We start from the raw sequence: 22,502 nt of genomic DNA on the forward strand, positions 1-22,502 counted from the left end.
ACACACACACACACACACACACACACACACACACACACACACACACACACACACACACACACCAAAAGGAAGTTAAAAAGTTGAAGGGTGGAACACTACTTAGCAAAAATAGGAACACACTTCGGATCCACACAACAGTTTGGATGGATGTTAAGGGCATTGCGCAGAGTGAAAGAACCAATCTCAAAAGCCCACACACCATACAGCTTTATTTCTAGCCCATTCTCAAAATAACGAAGTTATCGAGATGGAGGACGGACGAGGGGCGAGGTGGGGATTCCTCCAGGGGTCAGTGTGACTATCACAGGGCAGCACAAAGGGGGTCTTTGTGGTGATGGAGGAAATCTGGGTCTTGACGGTGGTGGTGGTTACATGACCCTACATATGGCAAAATGACACCGAACCACACGCACACATTGCAATATCATCACTCTGTGGGCTTGGATATGGTGCCATAATCATGCATCAGTGAGATAGGATGAAGGGTACCCAGGACCCCTCTGTCTTGTCTTTGTTAACTTTCTCGGAATCTACAATTATTTCAAAGTGAAAAGTTAAAAAAAAAAAAAAAAAAAGGTTGAAGGGGCTGCAGTGCCTCTTCAGGAAACCTCACTCGGCTTAAATGACTGTTCTTTTCATAACCACGGGCCCAGCCCTAGGCTTCCAGTCTGGCCCAGCTAGAGGTCCCAGGCTGGCGTCTGGCTGTCCGTGGCATGCTGTAGCGGCTAATCCCAGTCTCCTCACAGCCTTCCCTGCAGCTCAACTCTACCGCTTGTGCGTCTCTTCCCTTTAAATACAGAATCTGAGGAAATTTCTGCCTATTTCTGAGTTAGAGAACCCACTCTGAAGCTAGCAGAAAAATGAGCAAAGGAAATGAGCAGGTATTAAGGGAGAAAGAAATACAAATGTCCAATAAGGACATGAAAAAGAAATTCACTGTAATCAGTAACTGAAGAGATTAAATGTAAAACAGATTCACCAGCCAGATCAGAAATACTTCTGTTTTGCTGATGATAATACCACTTTGGACCTGGAAGATGGCATACACCATGGCAGCATAAAATTGGTGCAATCTTTCTGGAAGGAACGTTGACGATATATAGCAACAGCCCTATAGACACGCCCTTTGACCCACAAATACCACTTCCAGAAACTTCTTCTACAAGCATCATTAAAGATCTGTCCAAGGATGTGTATACAAGATATTCGTCCCAGTAAAAAAAAAAGAAAAAATCAGAAACAACGTGAATGTTCAAAGAGTAACAAATGAATTATAGTCCAGCATTAAGATGGAATCTTCTGCTATAAAGACGAAGTTTTTCAAGTCCATTTAAGGATGTGGAGACATTTTCATGATACGGTGTTTTCATAAAACAGGCCACAAAATAGTATAGATGATGCCAGTGTCACACACACACACACACACACACACACACACACGTGTGCTCTAACACGGGCAAAAACTAGCAGGACGTTTGCCAAAATGTTCATTGCAGTTATCTGAAAGATGGTGTGATGAGGGATTTTTACTCACTTCCTTATTCTTTTTGGAATAAGGATTATATTGCTTCCATCATCTAAAAAAAAAAAAATCCTAAGAACCCGAGAACCTGTTTTGTTTTTATGTTTTACAACACTGAAAATCAAAGAGCCCAGAGGACCCCAGAAAGGTCGGTGTACGTTCAAAACAAGCCTGCCAGAAGCCTGCAGTGGGCAGAAAGGCTAACTCCAGAGAGCCCGAAAAGACAGTTTTAAGGAAACTGAGTCCATTTCCCAGAGTGGAAGATTGACTGAGACCATCACCAGGTTGCTAAGAAAGTTTTTTCCTGAGTGATCAAAAAAGTCCTTATTTTAAAGAGTCTCTGGGTTTGTTTTCTTTTTTTTCAGTCTCCCCTGATCCACAGAGGACAACGATAATAAATACATATGTAATATTTAGGAAGAAATGACCTCTAAGGAGCGGTCTTAGATTCCCAAACCAAAACAAGATTGTCACACAAGTATCAACTTCTAGAATTCTCTCCACTGCCATTTCAAGGCTTCCATGAGACCCATGACTGTGAGATGAGGAGACGGGGGCAAGCTGACACCAGTCCACAAGTGAGGCCCGGGCTCCTTACCACAGCCTTATCCCAGATGACGGACATTCGTTCCTCGGTGCCGTTGGTACCTTCGGGGATCAGGGTGAAGTTGTCCTTTCCTACAGCCTTCTGGGCAGTGTTGAATGTACAATGGGCACTGCCAGTGACCTGCAGATCTCCGCTGGAAGGAAAACACACAGCCGGCTTTTAGCTCATCTTCGACGTCAAAGCATCCTTGGACAGATTTTTTTTTTAATTTGCCGAGCCACTGAAAGTCTTTGAAATAGCCTATCCTCCCCCCTCAGGAGACAGGACATTCGGGAGGAAGTGACACGGTACTGAAGCTTCATTAGAATGCTGTGTATCTAAATCCATTCTGTGAGATAGCTTATCTCAGGGTGACGCTGCACCACAGTGGAACCCTTTTGATACCTCATCGCCGCTGGTTGACTTTCAAGATGGCCTGCGTTTTATCTGGAATTTCCCCACAGAACAACGTCAGCATGATAATCCCCCATTCCCGCTTAGCGATCTGTATTTCAAGAACAAAGGTCTCTCTGTGTGCAACGCTGCTTTTGCCCACCAGGCTGTTTCCTGACAGGTCAGTTGGTCTGGGGAGAGGCTGGGAACGGGGGGCGTGACCAGGACGCCAAGACTCACCAGGACAGCAAGGAGTTCAGAAAGTCCGGAGTGGTCGGGTCAGGGCTCAGGGGTGGGGAGGTGACAAAAGCAGCGGCCTTGGCCCAGTTCTTGCTCCAGTAGTGGGAGCCATCAGTCCCCAGGCTGGCGGTGATGGGCTCACCATACACCACGGTTCCTGACAAACAGAAAGACAAGGCTGAGTATACTCACGATACAGCAGGGGAAAGAAACCACCCCAGTGCGAATCAGTACCCGCCTGGCCTCTTGCCACGGGCTCTCACCATCGCCTCCTCCAAGGAGGAGCCAGCCCCCTCCCGCAGGTGAGGACGCCGATAGCCAGATACCTCCTCCGGCCAATGTCACCAATCCAGTGTGTGCTCCCCAAGATTCCCCCATTGGGCCCCACTCTTGCCCCTCTGACACTGATGCTTCCCACGTCTACTAACAACCTCCTGCTCAGACTGCATCCAAGCACCCAGTCCCAAATGCCATCTAGACTCGATTATTGGGGTGACCCATGGCATCTCAAGCTTAACCTCACTGCTCACCAAACCCTTTCCCTGCTCTCCCAACATTGCCCCACTGCCACCCTTTTGCACTGCCCCATTCTGGCTCCTGGGCTGAGAGAGGAAGTCAGACATGAGACCAGTGGGCTGAAGGCCTTGAGAACACGTCCACAGCCCTCTGGGTGGGTCCAAGAGACAGCCAGGATCCTGGAGTCACCACCTGAGGGCAGTTGTCCCCGAGAGCCACCCGAGGTATAGTCGACTTGGTAAAACTGAGAAACGAAGGGCCCTGCACAGTTACGCGACTGAGATTTCAGTGTTTCCAGAAGCTTAGTCTAACTTAATACATTGTCCGAGAATGTCAATTCTCTGATGCTCACTCGAATCGTGTCTTCCTCTCTGTCTGTTCCAGTGCAACCCAGAAAATCGGGAGTCATAAAGCCACGGAATGCCAGTGCTTCGACACCCTAAATACATTCTTCCCTGGCCCCCCCCCCCACATTCCTTCCTCTCCATCAGGCCTTCTTCCTTTCTCCCCGGCTCATTCCGCGGAGCCTCCCAATCAGAGTTCAGGTTTGCTTTTGCTTTCCCCACGTTCTTCCCCACCCCTCTGCTCATTCTCCACGACAATCGTCCCCCGCCATTCTCTTGCATAAACTCCTCCTAAGCAGCCCTTCTGCCTTCAAGAATTGAAACAAACTTCCCAAGGAAGCATCTAATGCCCTTCATTACCCAGCTTCGTATCAAAGTTCATCTCTTCCCCAACACCATCCACAACTCACCCAGTCCTCCCTTCCAATAATCCAATAATCACCCAGTTTTGAATTTTCTGATTCTCCGCTTGATGGGAGAATTCCTGAAGAAAATGAGTCTGCCTGCACACAGCAGGCACTCAATAAATGTGTGTCACACTGATGGAAAGGCGTAATACTTTGTCAGTCGAAGGCATCAGCGCCGGAATTTGCCCTCCTCCAGCCTTGACGGCCACCAGGAATGCACCTCTCCTCCCAGCCTCCTCCCATCGTACACAGGGCCGACCCACCCCCACAGCAGTCAGCCACAGGGTTCCCTCTTCTCCAAACACAGGGCCCTCAAGGCCAAACACTTTCCAGTCAGGAATGCACCTCCTCTCCTCTCCCCAGCCTCTTCTAAGGACTTATCTCTTGATAATACACCACAACACCCTCCCTCCTGCGGCTCTAGAGCTGGCTCCTCCCGGCTGCCCCCTCCAGCCTCAGGAATTTCACGGAGGAGTAGCTCTCCAGCCAAGGGAGTGTTCGAGGCCAGGGCAGGCAGCTCACTTGAGCAAATCAGTAACAATCCCCAGGCAGGAGGGCCAGTTCCAGAACCCAGGGGAAAGCCTCACACGGCAGGAAGGCCCCAGCCAGCAAAGGCCAATGCTCAGAATCACCTGGAAGGGCTCCTGAGTTCCTGACCCACTCAAAGCCTCCCAGGCAGGATTTGGTCCGAGGAGCCAGCTTGGCTGCACAAGCGGCTCCAGCTCATCCCGAAGTGGAAAAACACTGCACAATGAGAAGCCCTTAGCAGCTGCCAGCATAAATGCAAATGGCCGAGCAGACCAGCACTGGGCCCTGGGCTCTCACAGGACCTCAGGCTCCCAGCTTTTGGTTTGCACTTTCAGTGGCACCTTCTGACCCAGCCAAGGTCTGGAGGTCCCGATACCACCTGAGCACAAAGGGGAGGTCTCTGCCGGACATTAGGGAACCAAAGGATCCCACCCTAAAGGTTTCCTGGTTCTATGGACATGAATAGGTTTGAGAGCAGAACGCTCAGAGAATAAGAGTGGTTAGACTGTCTTTGAAAAATCCATGGACAAGCATAAACATTTTCCTGATTTTCCTGTAACTTGCTCTTGCTCATCCTCTCCCTGAAACTTTCGTGCAGGAGCAGCTGGCTCCTGTAACACCTCCTGGATCCCACAAGTGTGAGTGCCCTTGACCGTGGCCTTCATCTCACTCTGTGAAATTCAACGCAGACTAGGGGCGGGGGGCTCCCGTCCTCTCTGTACACAGGAACACGCACCTCCCCGCAAAGGGATGAACCCAGCCTGCAGCCCCCGGAAAGCAGAGAACTGGGTCAGAGCTTCAAGGCCATCACGGACCAGAACCTGCCTCCTTAGACCGAGGCCGCGCAGGACTCCTGGCCCAGGGCCGAGCCAAGATGGGGATCCTGGAGAAGGAGGGAGGCATCTTGTGGCTCATTTCTGCTTTGTCCTGTTCACATTCCAAGGGATTCAGAGATTCTTGCTGGCTTTTGACTGATTTCTTTTCTTTAGCCCCCAAAGACAGGGCAGGAGTTCAGCCATCCTGTAGGGGGCCTCCACCTCCAGGGAAATGTGGGACCACAAGTGGGGGGCTCTGCCTTCCAGTCTTAATGGCCCCCCAGTCCCTTCCCAGGGCACCTCTCCCATTTTATAAACACTGTACTGGAGGGAGCCGTGGATGAGCTTTCGGACTTCACTCAGGCCACAGACACCACTCAACTGCGTGCCAGAAAGAATTACCAATAATAATAATAAATCATGAAATAAGCTGAAACGGCCTTTACGCACTCCTCTAAACACACTGCTGACTCTTTCTTGGCGGCAGTTAGACAGACCTTCATGATTTTCTTCTCCAGGCAAAGTCTAAACTGAAGGATGTGACCCTGAGCCAGCCTCTGGCAGGCTCTCTAGGATGGCCAGGAACTGCAAGGCCCTGGGGGTGGTGTTTATTCACCACGAGCCTGGGGCCTGAGTGCATTCATGAAGAATAAATGCGAGGCTGGGGTTCAGAAATGTTTGACAGCTCCCGGCTCTGACAGTTAAGTCATTTCCCATGAACGAGAGCAGGAGGACAAATCCAGGGTAGAAACAATGGGAAACCATGTACGTGTATTTCAAAAGGCAGCCACAAAAGCACAGTAAAAAACCAACTGGGACAGGGACACACACAGCCACTCTCCCTCCCCTCTCAGAGAGCCCAGGCCAGAATTCAACAGCCGAGGGCCTCTCCATGGATAACCCTGTCAGATTTGGGAACCAAGAGCAGTTCCAGTGAAACAGAATCAAAAGTTTTCTGAATCAGTCCTGGGGTTTCTAGAATTACCTCTCTAATCTGATTTAATTTAAAGGCACTAAGGCCTCTATTCCTGGTAGTAAAGAGAGCACTACCAGTCCATGGCGTGCTGGGGCAATAGAGAAGCTCAAAATATCACCCCTGGATTCTCCTATCAAATACTTCTCATAAGAGGCTAAGTTTGGGTTGACCGTGGAGATTTGATTCCTTAGAACATTTCTGTCAAACTGAGTCTAACAAGACTGGCTGGCTGTTTCTAATTACACTGGACAAAGTCGGGGAAAGAAAAGGATGAGTCCAGGGATTCAAACTCCCAGCCCGAGTGCTGCAGAAATGACACAAAAGTTTCCATGTCTGCCCTGAAAGAGAGCCACATCTCCAGTAGTCTTAGAGTTTAGATGGCTGGAAACCAACCCCAGCGTCTCATCCTGAGAGTGGCTACACCACAACACGGCACTGACCTCCCAGCCTGGCAAGGGCACTGCTTGGGAAGGAAGTCTGCCTCTAGACAGCCTCGGGCTCAAGGCTGCAGCAGCGACCCTCCCGAGTCTCCAGGCCTGCCCACCCACAACCACGAGAGCCGGCTCCTTAAGACCAACCAATCTCCTTCTCTCTCTCTCTCTCTCTCTCTCTCTCTCTCTCTCTCTCTCTCTCCCTCCCTCCCTCCCTCCCTCTCTCTCCCTGTATCTCTGAAGAGCCCTAACCCAGATCCATATTTTGGTAAGATCTTATGATAGTCACAAGCCAACCCATGTGCCCCTCTTCGGGTCAAGATCGTTAGGCTGTGCATTAGCTTAATGCTAAGGCTTCGTCCCCAAGTTGGGGTGGTCTTCGCAGGCCCCATGAACGCCAAGTTTCTCATCACGCCGAATGACCCACAGGGCATAGCAAGTTTTGGCTCCAGTTTGGGTTCCCAGGGTTTAACGTGCCTCAGCAGTCACCAGATGTTCTAAACATTTCTGCATCTGGGTTACAGGGGTGGGGCGAGGAGGATGGAGAAGACTGTCTGTCAGACGAGCTTATCAGGCACTGCCAACACACTACCGTTCACACACGGGGGGCACCAGGAGCCATACTAGATTCCATTCGTGGACAAAGCAGAGTCTGAGAGAGTCCATTCTAGAGAAATCCCCACACTGGATCCTCAATGGAAAGAGAGGCGGCCAGGAATCTGGAACTATGGGCTGGATGATCTGGGGCAAGATACTGACTTTCTGCATTTTAATTTCTCTTCCATGAAATGAGCCTATTAAATTAACCAACACCTAAGTTCTTTTGAAGAGTAAAAATTGCCCCAAATATTTTTTTCTGGGCTGTGTCTTCATTTCCTTATCTGCAGAATGGGGTTGATGGTACTCGGTCCTGCTGACAGGCACGGTGCGCAGGGGGCAGCCTGAGCAATGCAGTCTCTCCAGAAGATGGGAAGACGGCAGGTGGTCGCCCTGGGTCAAGTGCACATAGAAAATACTCTCCTTTACATTCATCTCACATCCTCACCAGCCTATAGCTCCTGTCTTGGATTTAGGACCAGCAGGCTTCTCAGTGAGGAGGCACACGGGCACTAATACGACGTAAAATCATGATCTTTCAATCGCTCCCATTGTAGAGAAATGTTGAGTCCCTTTATGCAGCCTGACCTCCCTGAGACAGGTGGGGTGCGTGTCTATAAACAGTGGCCCCTTCCTCCGCGTGTTCTAACCATACCTGGTTTGCACCTCTTTGGTAACACGGATCGTTTCCCATTGTGACTCTCCATCCAAATGTCCCACCCCTACAAGTAAAGGAGCTGAGGGCTGGGACCGTGTCTCGCCTCCAGCGCAAAAGCCCGCAGGATCACATGATAAAAAGTTGGCCGAATAAATGAAGACTCTCTCTCTCCATTTTACAGAGGAAGAAAAGCAGCAGCAGAAGGTTGGCAGTGCCTTAACATGTGCCACCAGGGACCCGAAGACCTCACCTGAAATGGAATCCTTAGCGGAAAACCCCTAACCTGGGTCAGCAGGCATCCTTACTGTACCTCTAACCAATGCTTTACTCTTTAATCATGAGAACAGTGGGTAGGTAGTTAGTATATACGTCTTTACATACATTAGGTCAGTGAGGCACCATCCTCACCCTAAAAGATGAGTCACTATCACTAGCCCCCGCCCTTGCAGATGGGAAAATGAGACCTAGCGATGGTAAGGGAGCTGCCCGGCATCACATGCTAGTGCCCGCGAGCCGGGATTTGATCCAGGACATTGATCCCGGAGCGGAAATGCGTAATAAAACCTTATCCCGTTTTCCATCTTGGTGGATTGGGAATCTTTGCTTCTGTATTATACACAAGTCTACTGGGTGACAAGCTCCAGTTTCTACCAGGTTTGTTAAGAAACTAAACCCCAACAGAGGCGCCTGGGTGGCTCAGTCAGTTAAGCATCTGCCTTTGACTCAGGTCATGATCCCAGGGTCCTGGGATCGAGCCCCGCATCGGGCGCGGCAAGGAGCCTGCTTCCCCTTTTCCCTCTGCTTGCTGCTCCCTCTGCTTGTGCGCTCTCTTTCTCTCTCTGTCAAATAAATAAAATCTTAAAAAGAAAAGAAAGAAAGAAACTAAACCCCAACAGACACCAGCATTGCTCATACTAAAATAATCTCAAAACAGGAAGGCAATTCAGATACTCATGTGGATCTTCAGGCCTGAAGTCAGGCACCTGACAATCAAAGCCCAATCCCACCACTCATTCATTAGCTCTGAACTACAGTTTACTCAGCCACAAAGTAAACCAAAGTACAAAAATTCCTGCCTGGGCTGCCTCCCGAGGTTGTTGTGATGAAGTTCCAACAAGATGGAATGAACCTTAGGAGCCCACAAGCAAGCAAGGATCTCTCATTCTTGCTCATTAGCACCTAAATGCACCGGAAATTCCTTTCTGGCAGCTCAGGCCCATCTAAAGCAAAGGGTTTCACACACTAAAGGGGTATGGTTGGAATGCAAAAGGCACCCCAGGAACCATGATGCAGGCAGCGTGGGACTCACACGTGGAAGGTTCTGGAACAAACAGACCAAACTAGTCCCTTCTTAGTGCTCACTACTCAATACACACACAGGGTCAAAGTCCTAAAGACAACAGAGGGACATCATCAGGCACTGAGGTGAGAGTATTAGAGCAGGCCTGGACTCTACAGTAACATACTCCCGCTCTACCTCTTCAAATAAGGAAACTGAGGCACAGGAAGGAGAAGCCCCAGCGCTGCTGGCCAGACTGGCTCACAGGCCAGCGCTCTGCGCCCCAGACCAGGGCTAGCGCCAACCGCCAGGCCCAGGGTCTCGTGAGAGACTTGACTCCTCCACCCTCTGATGTGGACAAGTGAAAAGTCTGAATCAGAAAGCAGGTTCTCGGGTTTTCCATTCTGTTAAAAGGAACATTTAATTATATTAAAATTATGTTAAAATGCCCTACGCCCCATGCCTCGTAAGACTCTTAACTCTTTGCTTATTATCATCATCTGGCTACATATGGTTCCTAAAATAAATAAAGCTGCCCGCTAACTTCCCCTTTTCAGACACCAGCCAACTGTCCCCATGCTCCGTGCAGGCAGCAGTTCTGTGATCGGTGTTGGGGGCTGGGGCTGAAGCAACCATGTGCCCAGGTGACAAAGGGCCCAGGCGAGGGAGGGTCACCAACAGTAATCATCCACAGCATCTCCTAGAAAACAATTCGACGCTGATTCTGAGTAGATGCCGTTACCTCAGTAAATGTTCCTTTATTTCAAAAAGGCAATTCCTACTAGCTGCCAGGAGAGGGCAGGTGTCCAGGAAGATAGGAAGGCAGCAACCATGCGTGGGAAAGCCTCCAGATACAGGCCCCCCAGGAGAGCTCCAAAGAGCCCGGGGAAGGGGAGCTGCTGGGTCCGTCTGGAAGCCATCATCTCTGGGGATAAGCTGACTCAGTGGGCATTGAGCAATCTGTTCTCGGTCTCACAACGAGTCACCCGCCAGTGAGAAACTCCTACAGTCCTCCTCCTCCAGGCAGATCACATCCCGCGGAGAACTAGCAACAGAAGCATAGAGATCAAACGGCTCCCTTCTTCACAGAGAAAGAGAAAGGGATAGAGAGAGAGTGAGAGAGAGTCCAGGAGAAAGCTAGACAGAAATCAAGAGAGAAGTGATCGGGCCAGGACGCGCACCCTCACAAACTACGCACTATCAGGCTGTCCGTGGAGCTAGACTCCCAAGCGCAGGACACGTGGCTGGTGTGATGACTCAAACTCACAGTCAACGGCAGATGACAAGAGGGTTCTGCCGCATTCATAACGTATAAGGTACGCCACGGACCAGGCTTTGGAAGCAGCAGGGGAAGCTGTACTTAGTAAATTACTTTCCAAGAACCTTCTCAACAGACTCCCTAGCGCTAACAGAGGACCAGCCTCAGCCCCGAAAGTCAGTATAACTTACAGGGAGCGACTCAAGCACTGGAGAACTAGACATGAGGAGGCCCGGGGCAAAGTCCCCTGCCCTACGCCCCCATAAGACTCTCTTACTTACCTGGGCAGAAATCACTACCAGCCACGGAGCAGGGACTCATTTTGCAATAGAATGTTCCCCAGAAGAATTCTGGGGCCGATGGAGACTGACGCCATCTGTGTATGTGCCTAGTTTATGGAGACTGCATCGAATTAAGTCCAACTTCTCTACGGAAGCAGGGGCAGGAGGGAAACGTGCCTGCCCACCTACTCTTTGCTGTGTGCGGCTTTAAATAGACAGCGACGAGGCAGCCGCAATGGAACAACCAGGAGAAACTGGAGCTCCCGGCCTTGCTTGGCGGTAATTAGGTTAATGCTGGAACGTGATGAACGCAGCCCACTTGGCATGCAGGTCTGGAAAAGGAGCCTTCCTCCCTTGTGAACCTGCCTGCAGTCAGACAGCGGTAAGGCAACACTCACCCTTTTTCCGGGCCTGGGCGATGACTTCGGCCGCGCTCTTGCTCATCACCTTGGTGACGTACAGGGGGCAGTTGGTCTGGTTGGCGATGGTAATCGAGCGATTCACGGCTTCGGCCTCGACCTGCAGAGGAGCACGTGAACGTGAGAACAGGGGCCAATCTGTGCCCACCCCACGAGCCCGTCTTTGCCCTCAACCCACCAAGGGAGGCCGAGAGGAACGAGAGGCCCCCACCGTGTCCTCAAGGTTCTGCCCTGAGCGGCACCGCAGGAGAGGGATGGGACTTTCCCAGGGTCACTCAATACTGATGGGTGGAAATGATGGGGCAATTCCTTCCTAGACCTTGTGAGTGGCTGGAAGGGTGCCCTGCAGACCGACACCATCAGCATCAGCCCGGAGTTGATAAGAAACGCAGATTCTCAGGCCCTTCCCAGATCAGTAACTCTGGGGATGGGACCCAGAATGTGGGTCTTAACAGCTCTAGGTGATTTTTATGCTTGCTCCTATGAGAAAACCCACCAGGCACGGAAAGGGATTGCCCCCAAGTCACTGATGAGATTTTTGTGCTGGGCTTCTATCCGACATCCACAAATGGGACCCAAGGAACAACGCGACCTCACAGGGCTCCAGGAATGGAGCAGGCAAATTTGTGTCAAGCAATGGTCCTCGGTATGCGAAACACACCCATAGTTGCACGGGCTGGTATGATCTTCAGTGCAGGATGGGAGAGCTGCTCCAATTAATAATATGATTCTTTAAACCTGATGCTTCAACGAATAATATTCCAAAGACCCCAAGTGATTACTGCTAACTACCTGACCAGGTAAGACTACCGAGATCAAGGTATACCCTATAGATACATGTGTGTTAGAATGGGCAACTGCAGAACACGTGAAATGGTAGAATGATGGATCTCAAAAGGCTTTCTGCTCCCTCCCCAAATCCTGGCAGAAGGTGTGGCTTCTTCAACTCCTGGTGGCAAGGGGCTGGGTTCGACTCAGATTTTTTCTATCTCCTGTGCCCCACCCCCAAGAGTTCCCAGCGTAGTACACAGCAGTCGCCCCCCCAAAATGTTTACCGAGCAAATAAAATACTTTATTGTATGTTAATGGTTAAAGCGAGGCTGTTCCATACAGAGCTGCTACTTTTCATAAGACATAGCTGAGTTCCTAACTGAATTATCTTAGCTAACCAAGTTTCTACAGGAGCTTGGCAGAGAGCTGAAGTTCTATAATTGCATTAACTGGTAATCTAATTTAATAAACGAAGACAACTTCATTCACGTTGGCCCTTTCGGGCATCAACTACGTGAAGAGAGAGGTCTCAAAATTCAAAGGCAAACCAAATGGCTCTTGAAAAAGCTTATTAAACATCCAAATGTTTTTAATTCCTGGAATAGCTGAGCCATCGGCCCTCCCTCTCCTTGACTCCAGTTACAATAGAAGTGTCTCCAGCCCAGAGCAGCACAGTGGAGGGATGGCCTGAATCTCTGCGGTCACTTCAAGAGTCCAAAGTGGAAAGCATGGAAAGGACTCCTCTAGAAGCCTCACGGCTTCCCGGGGGCGCCAATGACTACCCGATTAATTGGCCCAACACCAACCTCCGAAAGTGAACAGAGGCACTATTAATAACTGCATGGGAGCAATGGGTGTGAACTGGGACTGTCCTGGGTGAACTGGAATGTGAAATCAGGCTAATGAGGAAGTAAATGGAGCGAAAGTGCCGGTTCTATGGGGGGCCCTGCCCCTGCAGGCCTGGCATCCGGGGCTGTGTGTGGATTCGCTCATCCGCTGTGAGGTGAGCTGTGACCCCTCCCCGGACCCAGCACACGCCCGGGTGAGGGCACAGGCCTAACTCCAAGGATCTCTCATGGAAAGAGAAGGTCACTTAAACCCCAAGTCTCTGGGTTCCACCCAGAACTGTGGAAAGATCCACAAGGAGTACCCTTCTGTGCGTACCTGTGCATGCCCCTTACACACAGTGAACGGCTTTAAATAATACCGACTTAAAATATTATGAAACTCGTTTTACAGCTCAAAAATTAAAAAAAAAAAAATTTGTCTGCCTCATTATAGAGTTATCAAGGATTTGGGGGGTCATCTAGCCTTGCTGATTTTTAAGATCGGGCACCCCAAGATCCAGAGGGAAAAGCCACTTGTCTAGGAACACACAACAGTGTGAGTACACAAGAGAATCAGAATACACAATAGCGTCTGTACACAATACACCCTTTCACGCCCAGCCCCCACTGTCTGCATACCCCAGCTGCAGCTCCCCCAAGGCCCAGCTGGAAAGTTCCCTTCTCTGGGAGAGATTCTTTGTCACCCTCACCCTCATCACCACGTCCCCAACTTTCTTCCCAGATGCCAGTCTTTTGGCCCAGAGCCCCTGTCACTTTCTGCCCTCCCTAGCAACCTGCCCCCCGTCTCTTCCTCTCCAACTCATCCTCCAGCCCTTCCTCATGCATCTCGCTGTCCCAGCAGGGCCCAGGCATCACACGTGCGGGGCGCCACTGGCGGACAGGTGGCTTCTAGACTTCTGCATTCCCGGCGGTGTCTCCCTCTCAAATCTTCCCGGCTGGGACCTGGGGAGAACCCTGCTGGCGATCTCACACGGCGGGCTGGAGGGAACAGCAGAGAGGGGCAGGAGCACGTTTTGTGCAGCTCAAGCCAAGTTCACCACCACGATGCGTTGACAGATGAAGACACTCTGCCTCCGTCTGTCTGATGTGTTTGTTATGTTCTTAACTGCTGTTGCCGGTGTACGGGCGGGCTCTCCCTCACTGCCCTGTCCAGCTCGAGTTCCTGCTTTCTTCTCTTTATTGTCCACAGAGGGTTTAACACACAACAGATCCCCAGTGACGAACAGAAAAATCACCACCAGGAACTGAGGGAGAAGGCGCCGGCTCACGCCTGGCGGTTCATGGGGCTGTCGTAAGGGTGCACCTGCTCAGGGGAAGCACCCAATATTGGGGCTGACAGGGAGCAGGTGCCTCTGCATCACCTAAGAAGCAGGTGACCCCAGAAAGCACCCAAGACAGCCTTTCGTGAGACAAGAGGACCCTCCCCAAAAGCCAAGATCTCCTCAAATTAAAGCACTCCAGATCTGCCAGCCCCCAAAGGCCTCATAATCCATGGCTGGGGACCCCGAAATTCTCCATGCAACAACTGCTACAAGAGAAACCTCCTGTGTCTAATCATGGAGCAATGGGTTTGACTTTTGTGGTCAAAATAGCAACTCTCCTCTGATAGCTTTTGCCCGTTCCGTAAACCCCGGGCCTGCGTTCTGTGTTCAAGCCTGCAGGGGTCTGGGGATGCAGGGCAGACAGGAGAGAGGAAAGCAAGCCCCCAGGAAGGCTCTTACAAGTTCAACAAGAGTTTGGCTCTCATAAGTAGCCTCATGAAACAAGCTAAGTGCACTGGATTTTCTCAGAGGGCAACACATTCTTGCCCACCTGCACAGCTGGAACAACTGGATGAAGGTGAGAGCAAACTTCCTAAGCCAGGTGTCATCACCTGGTCACCAGGGCCCACCGGCTTTACCGTGAGCTGGGGCTCCCGAATGTGTGTCCGCGTGCGCACGAGCACACACGCATGCAAACGTGCAAGTGCGAGCATTACAATGTGCGCGTGTACACATGTGTACATGACTGCACACGCGTACACGCATACATTTGTGTGTGTGCATGTTCTATGTACACACGAGTGTACAAAGCCAACCTCAGGTACTCTGAGCATCAGCTACTGAGACGCTCGCCCTCTCTCTCCGATAAGCTCCTCCCCAAATCCCTGTCCGCCAGCCCCAGTGACAGCATGCAGCTCTAACACGGGGGAAAAGATGCCACCTTCAACCTCCCTCGCCTGTGTGCTGGCTCCGGCTCCTCCCTCCGGCTTTCTAGTGTGCGTGGAAGCTTGGATGGTGTCAGAGGAACTACCTACACCCCAAAGACAGACCGGACAGTACTGAAAATGTCATAGCTTCCGTCCTTCAACTGACGAGAGGGGAGTGTCCTCGGGGCCACAGATGGTGCCGAAGGTGCCCTGGCGTGTGTGTGTCTGTGGATCTGTCTGTCTGTCTCTGTCAGTCTGTGTGTGTGTGTGTGCGTGCAGCCAGAAGGGCAAGACAGGAAGTGCAAATCCTCAGTGGGGACGGGACATTCCAAGTGCCTCCCCCTTCGCTTTTTCCAGCCTCACTTCTCCCCCAAAGTGAGAGGAAAAAGGCTGCGAAGACCCTGCCCTCCCACCCCAACCCGGACAAGTTTATTAATGGCACCTTTGGTCTCAAACCCTTGCGAATCTATTTTCTTCTTAGGGAGAGCAGGTGCCCCCTATACCATGGCTCCTAAAGTGAACACTTCCCAGAGCCGGAGGGAACCTCCCCATTCTCAAGTTCTGTGCTTTGGGGGCACCAGTCCCATTCATACTCCTCTGATCAAGCATCTCCCTCCCCCTGCTTCCACCAGGAAACATCCTACTGTTAAGCCAACATCCAGTTGCTTGAGGACTTTATCTGCCCTTCTCTGCCTGTCACTTCTTTCCTGTAAGGAGAAAAGTCTGTTCATTTCCAGCATTCTCTTTGCTCAGGGACGCCAGGCCCTCAAAAGTCTGACCTGGAACCTTTCATCAAGCAGCCAATTTCCGAAAAGGTCACAGGTTCTAAGTTTAGAAAAACAGATTCCCCAGCACGTAAGATACGAGTACCTCCCTTCTGTCTTACAAGGCTCACCATCCAAGACAGTGACCCTCAGCCTATGCTCCGGATCTCAATGATCCCTCCCGGGTCTGGAAGTTTGTCTGCTACTCTCGACTGATACCCCACGCAGACTTACCACGGAAAAACTTACAATTCCTCTTATGCTTTTTAGCAATTTAGAAGAGCTTTTAGATCCCTGTGACTATGTCTCGGTGATGGTGAGATTTTGGAGGGACCCATGTTATGAACCACGAAACCCACGCTGCAGGATGTTAATAAAAAGCTGTCCGTATCTGCCCAAAGAAGGGCGTGGAGAATCAGAGACACGAAGGAGAGCCTCCAGGCTAAAGAACCCTGACGGCTGTCCTCCCCAGCTCAGGCGAGGACTTCACTTTGCCTACGTAGACACCCACACAAGTAACCTGTGACTTCTCAGAAGGCCCAAATTCAGATCCTGAGAAGCCCCAGTCTCGACAGGAAGTGGGCTCTATGTGGCACCAGTAGCACCCAAGGGACACCGAATGACGCGTTCCATCTGATAGATGTTCACCTCCTCAGGCCGGCTCAGCACATGTCCCTCGGGGCCCGTGATGCCCAGATCCAGGATCCTCTGCTGTTCCTGCAAGGTTTGAAGAAAGCCACGCCATCAGGGAGAGCTGGACTGAAAATGGCTAGAGATCTTTTACCCAAAAGTCACTCGGGCAAGATATAAAAACGGCCTTGCTGACCTGACCGCCCAGCCCTCATCCCCGGACCTCGGGAATAGAAGAAGGGTCCACTACCCTGTCCCCAGTCCTGCCTGAGCTCCCACATGAGTTCAACTCTTGCCCCGGGATGCTGAAAGCCCACATGCGCCCAGCCCTGGGTCACAGTGTCTGTGTCCCTGCACCGAGGGAAATGACTCCTCTGCGGAAAGGGAACAGGCTGAGTATCTCGCGGAACCCAGGGAGGTGCAGGTCACCAACATCCACGCTGCTGGTGAGACTGCCACCAGCCCCATGCCCCAGGACAGGACAGGGGCACCAGGTCACCCTGCTTTTCCTCCTTGCAGCTGAGCTACAGAGCGGCATCCCTTCGCTGAGCCCACCTCTCGCCCTGCAGGTCATGAAGACACCTCGAAGAGCAAAGCGCCGTACCTCTGCAATGATGTCACCGTTTTCTGCGTGGACTTGCGCGATCGCCCCGATATCCCGGATCACGCTCAGGACTTCATAGATCTGAGGAGGAAGAGCAGAGATAGGGAGGTCCATCTCCCCATTCGTCCCCGAGTACAGCCACTCCCCTGCTGGCCACCAGGGTCAGAAACAGCACCCGCGGCTACTGAGGCCAGCTCTCTTGACATGCCCCAAGGTCAAGGCTTCTGGTCACCCGGGGCAGAGCAGGACCACTCGAGAATCAAGAGGCAGCATAACCTAAAGGACGTGGAGTAGGGGAGGCTCATGGAGGACACTCGGGCCTGCAGCAGGTTTGCCGAGCAGGCTCTGAGGACACCCCTGGGCCATGCTGTCCCACAGAGGCAGCTCCGAGGCTGACTCCAGAGCCTGGTGGAACACCAATCCAGGGGGGCCAGGGCACTGGGGTCATACCCTCCCTAAGGGTAAAGTTACGCCAGGGCCCTCATCCACCAGCCATTTCCCAGGAAGCTAAGGGCAGCTTCCAAGACAACAGCATTGGCCCCGATGTACCAAATACCAGCGAGCTTGTGCAGAAAAGCCAACTTTTCTTACCTGGGAATCAGTTAGCTGGAAGCGATCCTTGAAAGCCATATACACGAGGAAGGAATTTACCCCTGGTGGACAGACAAAATAGAGAGGTGGAGACGTGACTTTCATAAATAAACCAAATAATCTGGAAGCAAATAAGAACGGTATGATACAATGTATATGTGTATAGAGAGAGAGACAGAGAGAAGAACAAGAGAGAGACACAGAGACAGAGGTGGAGAAAGAGAAAGAAGGATAAAGCAAATGGGGTAAAATATAAAGAATTGGTGTAAAAAAAAAAAAAAAAAAACTGGGAATAGGGTGCAAAAGTTCTTTTTAGTACCCTGACAGTTCTTCTCTAAGGTTATCAAAATTTCAAGTTGCCCATATTGTATACCCATCCAAATACACAGCAGTGTTATTCACAATAGCCAAAGGGCAAGGGTGTCCACGGACAGATGACTGGATACACGAAATGTCATACAGCCATACGACAGAATATTATTCAGCCTTAAGCAGGAAGGAAATCCTGCCACATGGATGAACCCTGAGGACATGATGCTAAGGGAAGTATGCCAGTCACTAAAGGACAGATATGTAGGATTCCATTAATATGTCAAACTTATAGAGACAGAAAGTAGAATGGGGGCTACAGGGGCTGGAGGAGGTAAGGGATGGGGAGACGGGGGGTTCGTGTTTAATGGGTATGGCGTTTCAGTTTGGAAAGATTAAAAGTTCTGGGGATGGATGATGTGATGATGGCACAACAATGTAGATGTACTTGATGTCACTGACCTGTACATTTAAAAATGACTAAGATGGTAAATTTTATGTTATGCTGTATTTTACCACAATCTAAAAAATTAAAAAAATAAAAACAAAAGTTGCCCTCGACTGTTGTGACTTTAAGAAGACAACGAATTAGAAGATTCGGTGGATGAAGATCTATAATAAATGTCTTTTCTTTGGTAAACAGACTGCACGCCAAGCTGATTTTTAAGAAACCTTTTTAAGTAAGAAAGGGTCAAACAAGCTGATGTCGCAATTCTCACCCTGGCATTTCAGAGTCCTTGTCACCCAAGGCACCAGACCAAACATCCCTGCCCCATATCCATCACGATGGTAAACAACTGTACTAACAACCTTCTAGCCCTGCAGCTTAATTCAAGCCACCTGGGGGTGCTGGACGCTGCCCCAGGTTCAATGGCTCGGCACATCCCAGCCTTCTCTCCTGCCAGGCAACAGCTGCTATGGTAACCCTCCTGGCTGATTTGAAGTCGATTCACTTTCAGTATGGAAAGTAAACCCCCTTGAGCCTCAGTATTCTCAAAAGTAAGAAAGGTTAAGGGTTACCGGTTTTCTTTTAGGTGGGACCTTTGTACCAGAATCTTAGGATATCTAGTCCAAAACCCTCATGTGAGAGATGTTTTTGTTTTAATTCAGACTCATAAAATTTAACTAATTCCCCAACGTCATAAGACTCCAGACTTTCATTCTGGGCATTTTCTGCCATATCTGTGGATACCTACCATACCCATGCCTAGAGATTTCCCTCCTGCTATTTTACTCACAACTCATGGTACTTCTGAGCTCAGAAGTCTTAGAACCTGAAAGCAATAGGTGCTTCCCTGACAGTTAAGATCCAATGAGGTCAACATGTCACCCTAGGAGTCTAGTCTATAGCCAAGCTCAAGAGGACCCCAGAAGATGATGGGACTCAGCGATACCACCTCAACTCCCAAGGTTCCTGTGGACAAAACGATCCCGGAGGTACCTTAAGGTAGTCCAGATTCCTCCAGCCTCCCCAGGAATCTTTCAGGGCCCAACCTCTGGAACCCTACTCCCTAAAATAGTCCTATGGAATAAAAAAGACCCGGAGCAGCTGGGTGGCTCAGTTGGTTAAGTGTCTGAGTCTTGGTTTTGGCTCAGGTCATGATCTCAGGGTCGAGCCACTTTGGGCTCTGTGCTCAGTGGGGACTCTGTTTGAGATTCTCCATCTCCTTCTGCCCCTCCTCTCCTACTCTCTCTCCAAAATAAATAAATCTTAAAAAATAAATAAACCTTAAGGAAGAAAGGGAGGAAGGAAGAAAGGAGGAAGGAAGGAAGGAAGGAAGGAAGGAAGGAAGGAGGGATGAGGAAGGAGGAAGGAAGGAAGGAAGGAAAAAGGTTCTTCAGGTTGTCCCAGAGCCTCCTCACCCTCAAATCTATCCTGGTTCTTATGGGTTTGTACAAAGAGCTTGCCTGAGTCCCCCATTCAGCGTCCTGGGCACCGGCCCCCACCTATGACTGCCCAGAATCCTCACTGGGATAAGCATTCTCGGCCTCAACTCTGCAACCCGGCTGGGTGCAGTTCCTTCAAACCAGTAAGCTGTGAGCCGTTGTTACATAGGAACCGGTCCCCGTGGCGAGGCTTGGGTTCTCATGTCCACGAAAGCTTCTACTGCTGCACTGGGTTTGGTCACCTCCAATGGGCACCAGCTGCAGTTCGACCCTCTCTCCTGGCAGGCATGGAGGTGAGGCACAGAAGGGATGTGCAAGCGCGATTCACAGAGCTTTCCTTCACAGAGCTGTGCTGGCTCGTGCACTGAACTGGGAATATCCCCAGGGCCGTTTGGTCAGCACAACCTACCGTGGTCCTTCACCAGGGCCTCCATCTCCTCTTGGATGCCCTTATGCCACTCAGTGATGTCCACGTGCAGAGAGTAGTCACAGCAGGACTTGCTGTCAGCCCATTCCCTCCATTGGTCGAAGGCTGCCAGCAGGCTTGTCCCGGGCTCGGGCACGACATGGTCAACTAGGAAAGAAGAGACACTGGTCGTCACCAACAGAAATTTCAAGGGCCAGGGGTCAGCAGCCGTTTTCCCACTGCAACCTTGAACAAGGCTCCTTGGGTTCAAAATCAAGACAGTGATCTCTGTAACCAGCTTCTAAGAATCCACTGAAACCAGCGGACTCCCCAAGAGGAAGAAAGCAGAAAGCAGAAACTTGGCACGGTGTGATCACTCCGGTGAAACCACACACGCACTGCCCAGATCTGATCGCCCAGCTCAAAAGGCCCTGAAAGCACGTACCTCGGGCACATTTCATGGACACCGAGTCCTTACGGACAATGGCAGTGTCAAATGGCCGGCCGGAGCTGCCAACCCTTCCCATGTGTTGATAGCTGCCAGTAAGACACCCCACCAGACAGCAAGGAACTTGAAGATGCTGGACCACAGCCACGCAGACTGGGGCTGTGAAAAGTTCCCGGCATATCCAATCTCTCCGCACCGCTCATATTTCTGCCGCATAATACCACTTTGTAATTTAAGGGAGATCTTTCTTCTTAAGAGTTCAAAGCGTCTTTTAAAATGGTGGTTATTGTTATATTGTTACTGGGTTAGGCTGAGATGGAGGACAGGGGACTTTGGACTCCGGCTGACCTGAGTTGGTCTCCTGGCTCCACCACCTACCAGCAACGTGCTCTAGGGTAAGCGGCTTAATCTCCACCACCCTGTTTCTGGAGTGGTTTAAAATGGGGATGTGAACTGCCACACACATTTCTTAAGAGGATTGAATAAATCAGCATATCTACCGATCTTTTGTTATTCGCCTATTTAAATCTTCCAACAGTCTCCCCTTGCCCTTAAGATAAAGAATCAAGGGGCGCCTGGGTGGCTCAGTTGCTAAGTGTCTGCTTTTGGCTCAGGTCATGATCCCGGGGGTCCTGGGATTGAGCCCTGCATCGGGCTCCCTGCTCAACGGGAGTCTGCTTCTCCCTCTCCCACTGCCCCTACTTGTGTTCCTGCTCTCTCGCGTGCTCTCTCTGTCAGATAAATAAAATCTTAAAAAAAAAAAAAAAGATAAAGAATGGAGTCTCCAACAAGGTCCACAAGAGTGCCCAGCTTGGCCCTTGCCGACCTCTACAATCTACAAGATCACTCTGGATTATCTCCCACCTTGCACTCTGCTCTCCAACCACGTGGGCTGTCTTTCAGTTCCTGCTCCCTCCTGCCCCAGGGCCTTTGCAGAGGTACTGTATCTCTATGTCTCAGAGAGCTCTCGCCCAGTTACCCTGATGACAAAAGAGGTTTGCCAGAACGATTACTCCCCATCTTCTGCACAGAGGCACTAAAATATGAAGTGAAAAGACTTTTCCAAGGTCAAACCAAACTTACGCCAACAGAGAAGATAAAACCCAGGACTCCAGACACCTAAAGCAATGAATCATTCTTCTAAATAAAATATTAGGTTGTCGACACCAAGGTAAGCAGTTCTCAGCTAAGAAAATGCCAGCCCAGGAACGCTAGTGAGCTCAAATTTCCGAAATGGCTCAAATCTTGCAGATGCTGAACAATAAACTGAGCTTGGTTTTATAGGTCTCCAAAATGTGGACCTCTAAGGTGAAATTTCTTTTGATGAAATGTACTCTTTTTAAATAAGTAACAGTATATGTAACTAAATGGGTCCACGCACCACTGGTATTGTAACACATAAGAGTATTTCTCTAGTGAAAGCAACGAGGACGTGCACTTGTAAAGCAAGTCGGTTCCATCTGTAAAATGCTAACATAGAAACCCTGACAAAACAATTCCGATTTTCTTAAATTGTGTCCTCCCTCCCCCAACACACACACACACACACACACACACACACACACACACACACACACACGGGAAGAAGAAGGGGGAGTGGGAGAGGGGAGAGGAAGAGGAGAAGAAAATATGACTCTGTGGCCATCACAGAATCTCCGTAGTCATGTCCCTGGCTTCATCACCCATTCCACCACACCAGCCTGCATAAGCAACCAGACGGATCTTCTTAAATCTTGCCCCAGGTCCCACCACTCTGCTGATGAATCCCTCCGTAGCTGGCCACCACCCTAAGAGTCAAATTCAAAT

At 50.4% G+C, this 22,502-nt stretch overlaps 1 protein-coding gene across 4 annotated transcripts in view; it reads right to left on the minus strand.

Annotated features, from left to right (window-relative positions):
- DPYSL2 (dihydropyrimidinase like 2) overlaps window positions 1–22,502 on the minus strand; it is a 120,394-nt gene that overhangs the window by 5,803 nt on the left and 92,089 nt on the right. For all 4 annotated transcript variants that reach the window (XM_025873797.2, XM_025873798.2, XM_073892576.1 and 1 more), the window contains 7 exons: window positions 20,252–20,416; window positions 17,647–17,708; window positions 17,056–17,136; window positions 16,470–16,538; window positions 11,230–11,350; window positions 2,742–2,898; window positions 2,121–2,262 (listed from right to left, as the gene is read on the minus strand). In XM_025873797.2, the coding sequence (XP_025729582.1) occupies window positions 2,121–2,262; window positions 2,742–2,898; window positions 11,230–11,350; window positions 16,470–16,538; window positions 17,056–17,136; window positions 17,647–17,708; window positions 20,252–20,416 (797 nt within the window). The remainder of the gene's footprint in view (window positions 1–2,120; window positions 2,263–2,741; window positions 2,899–11,229; window positions 11,351–16,469; window positions 16,539–17,055; window positions 17,137–17,646; window positions 17,709–20,251; window positions 20,417–22,502) is intronic.

This window comes from Callorhinus ursinus, unplaced genomic scaffold, assembly GCF_003265705.2.
Source record: "Callorhinus ursinus isolate GAN/ISIS: 27379988/994484 unplaced genomic scaffold, GSC_fseal_2.0 scaffold4, whole genome shotgun sequence".
Lineage (NCBI taxonomy): Eukaryota > Metazoa > Chordata > Mammalia > Carnivora > Otariidae > Callorhinus > Callorhinus ursinus.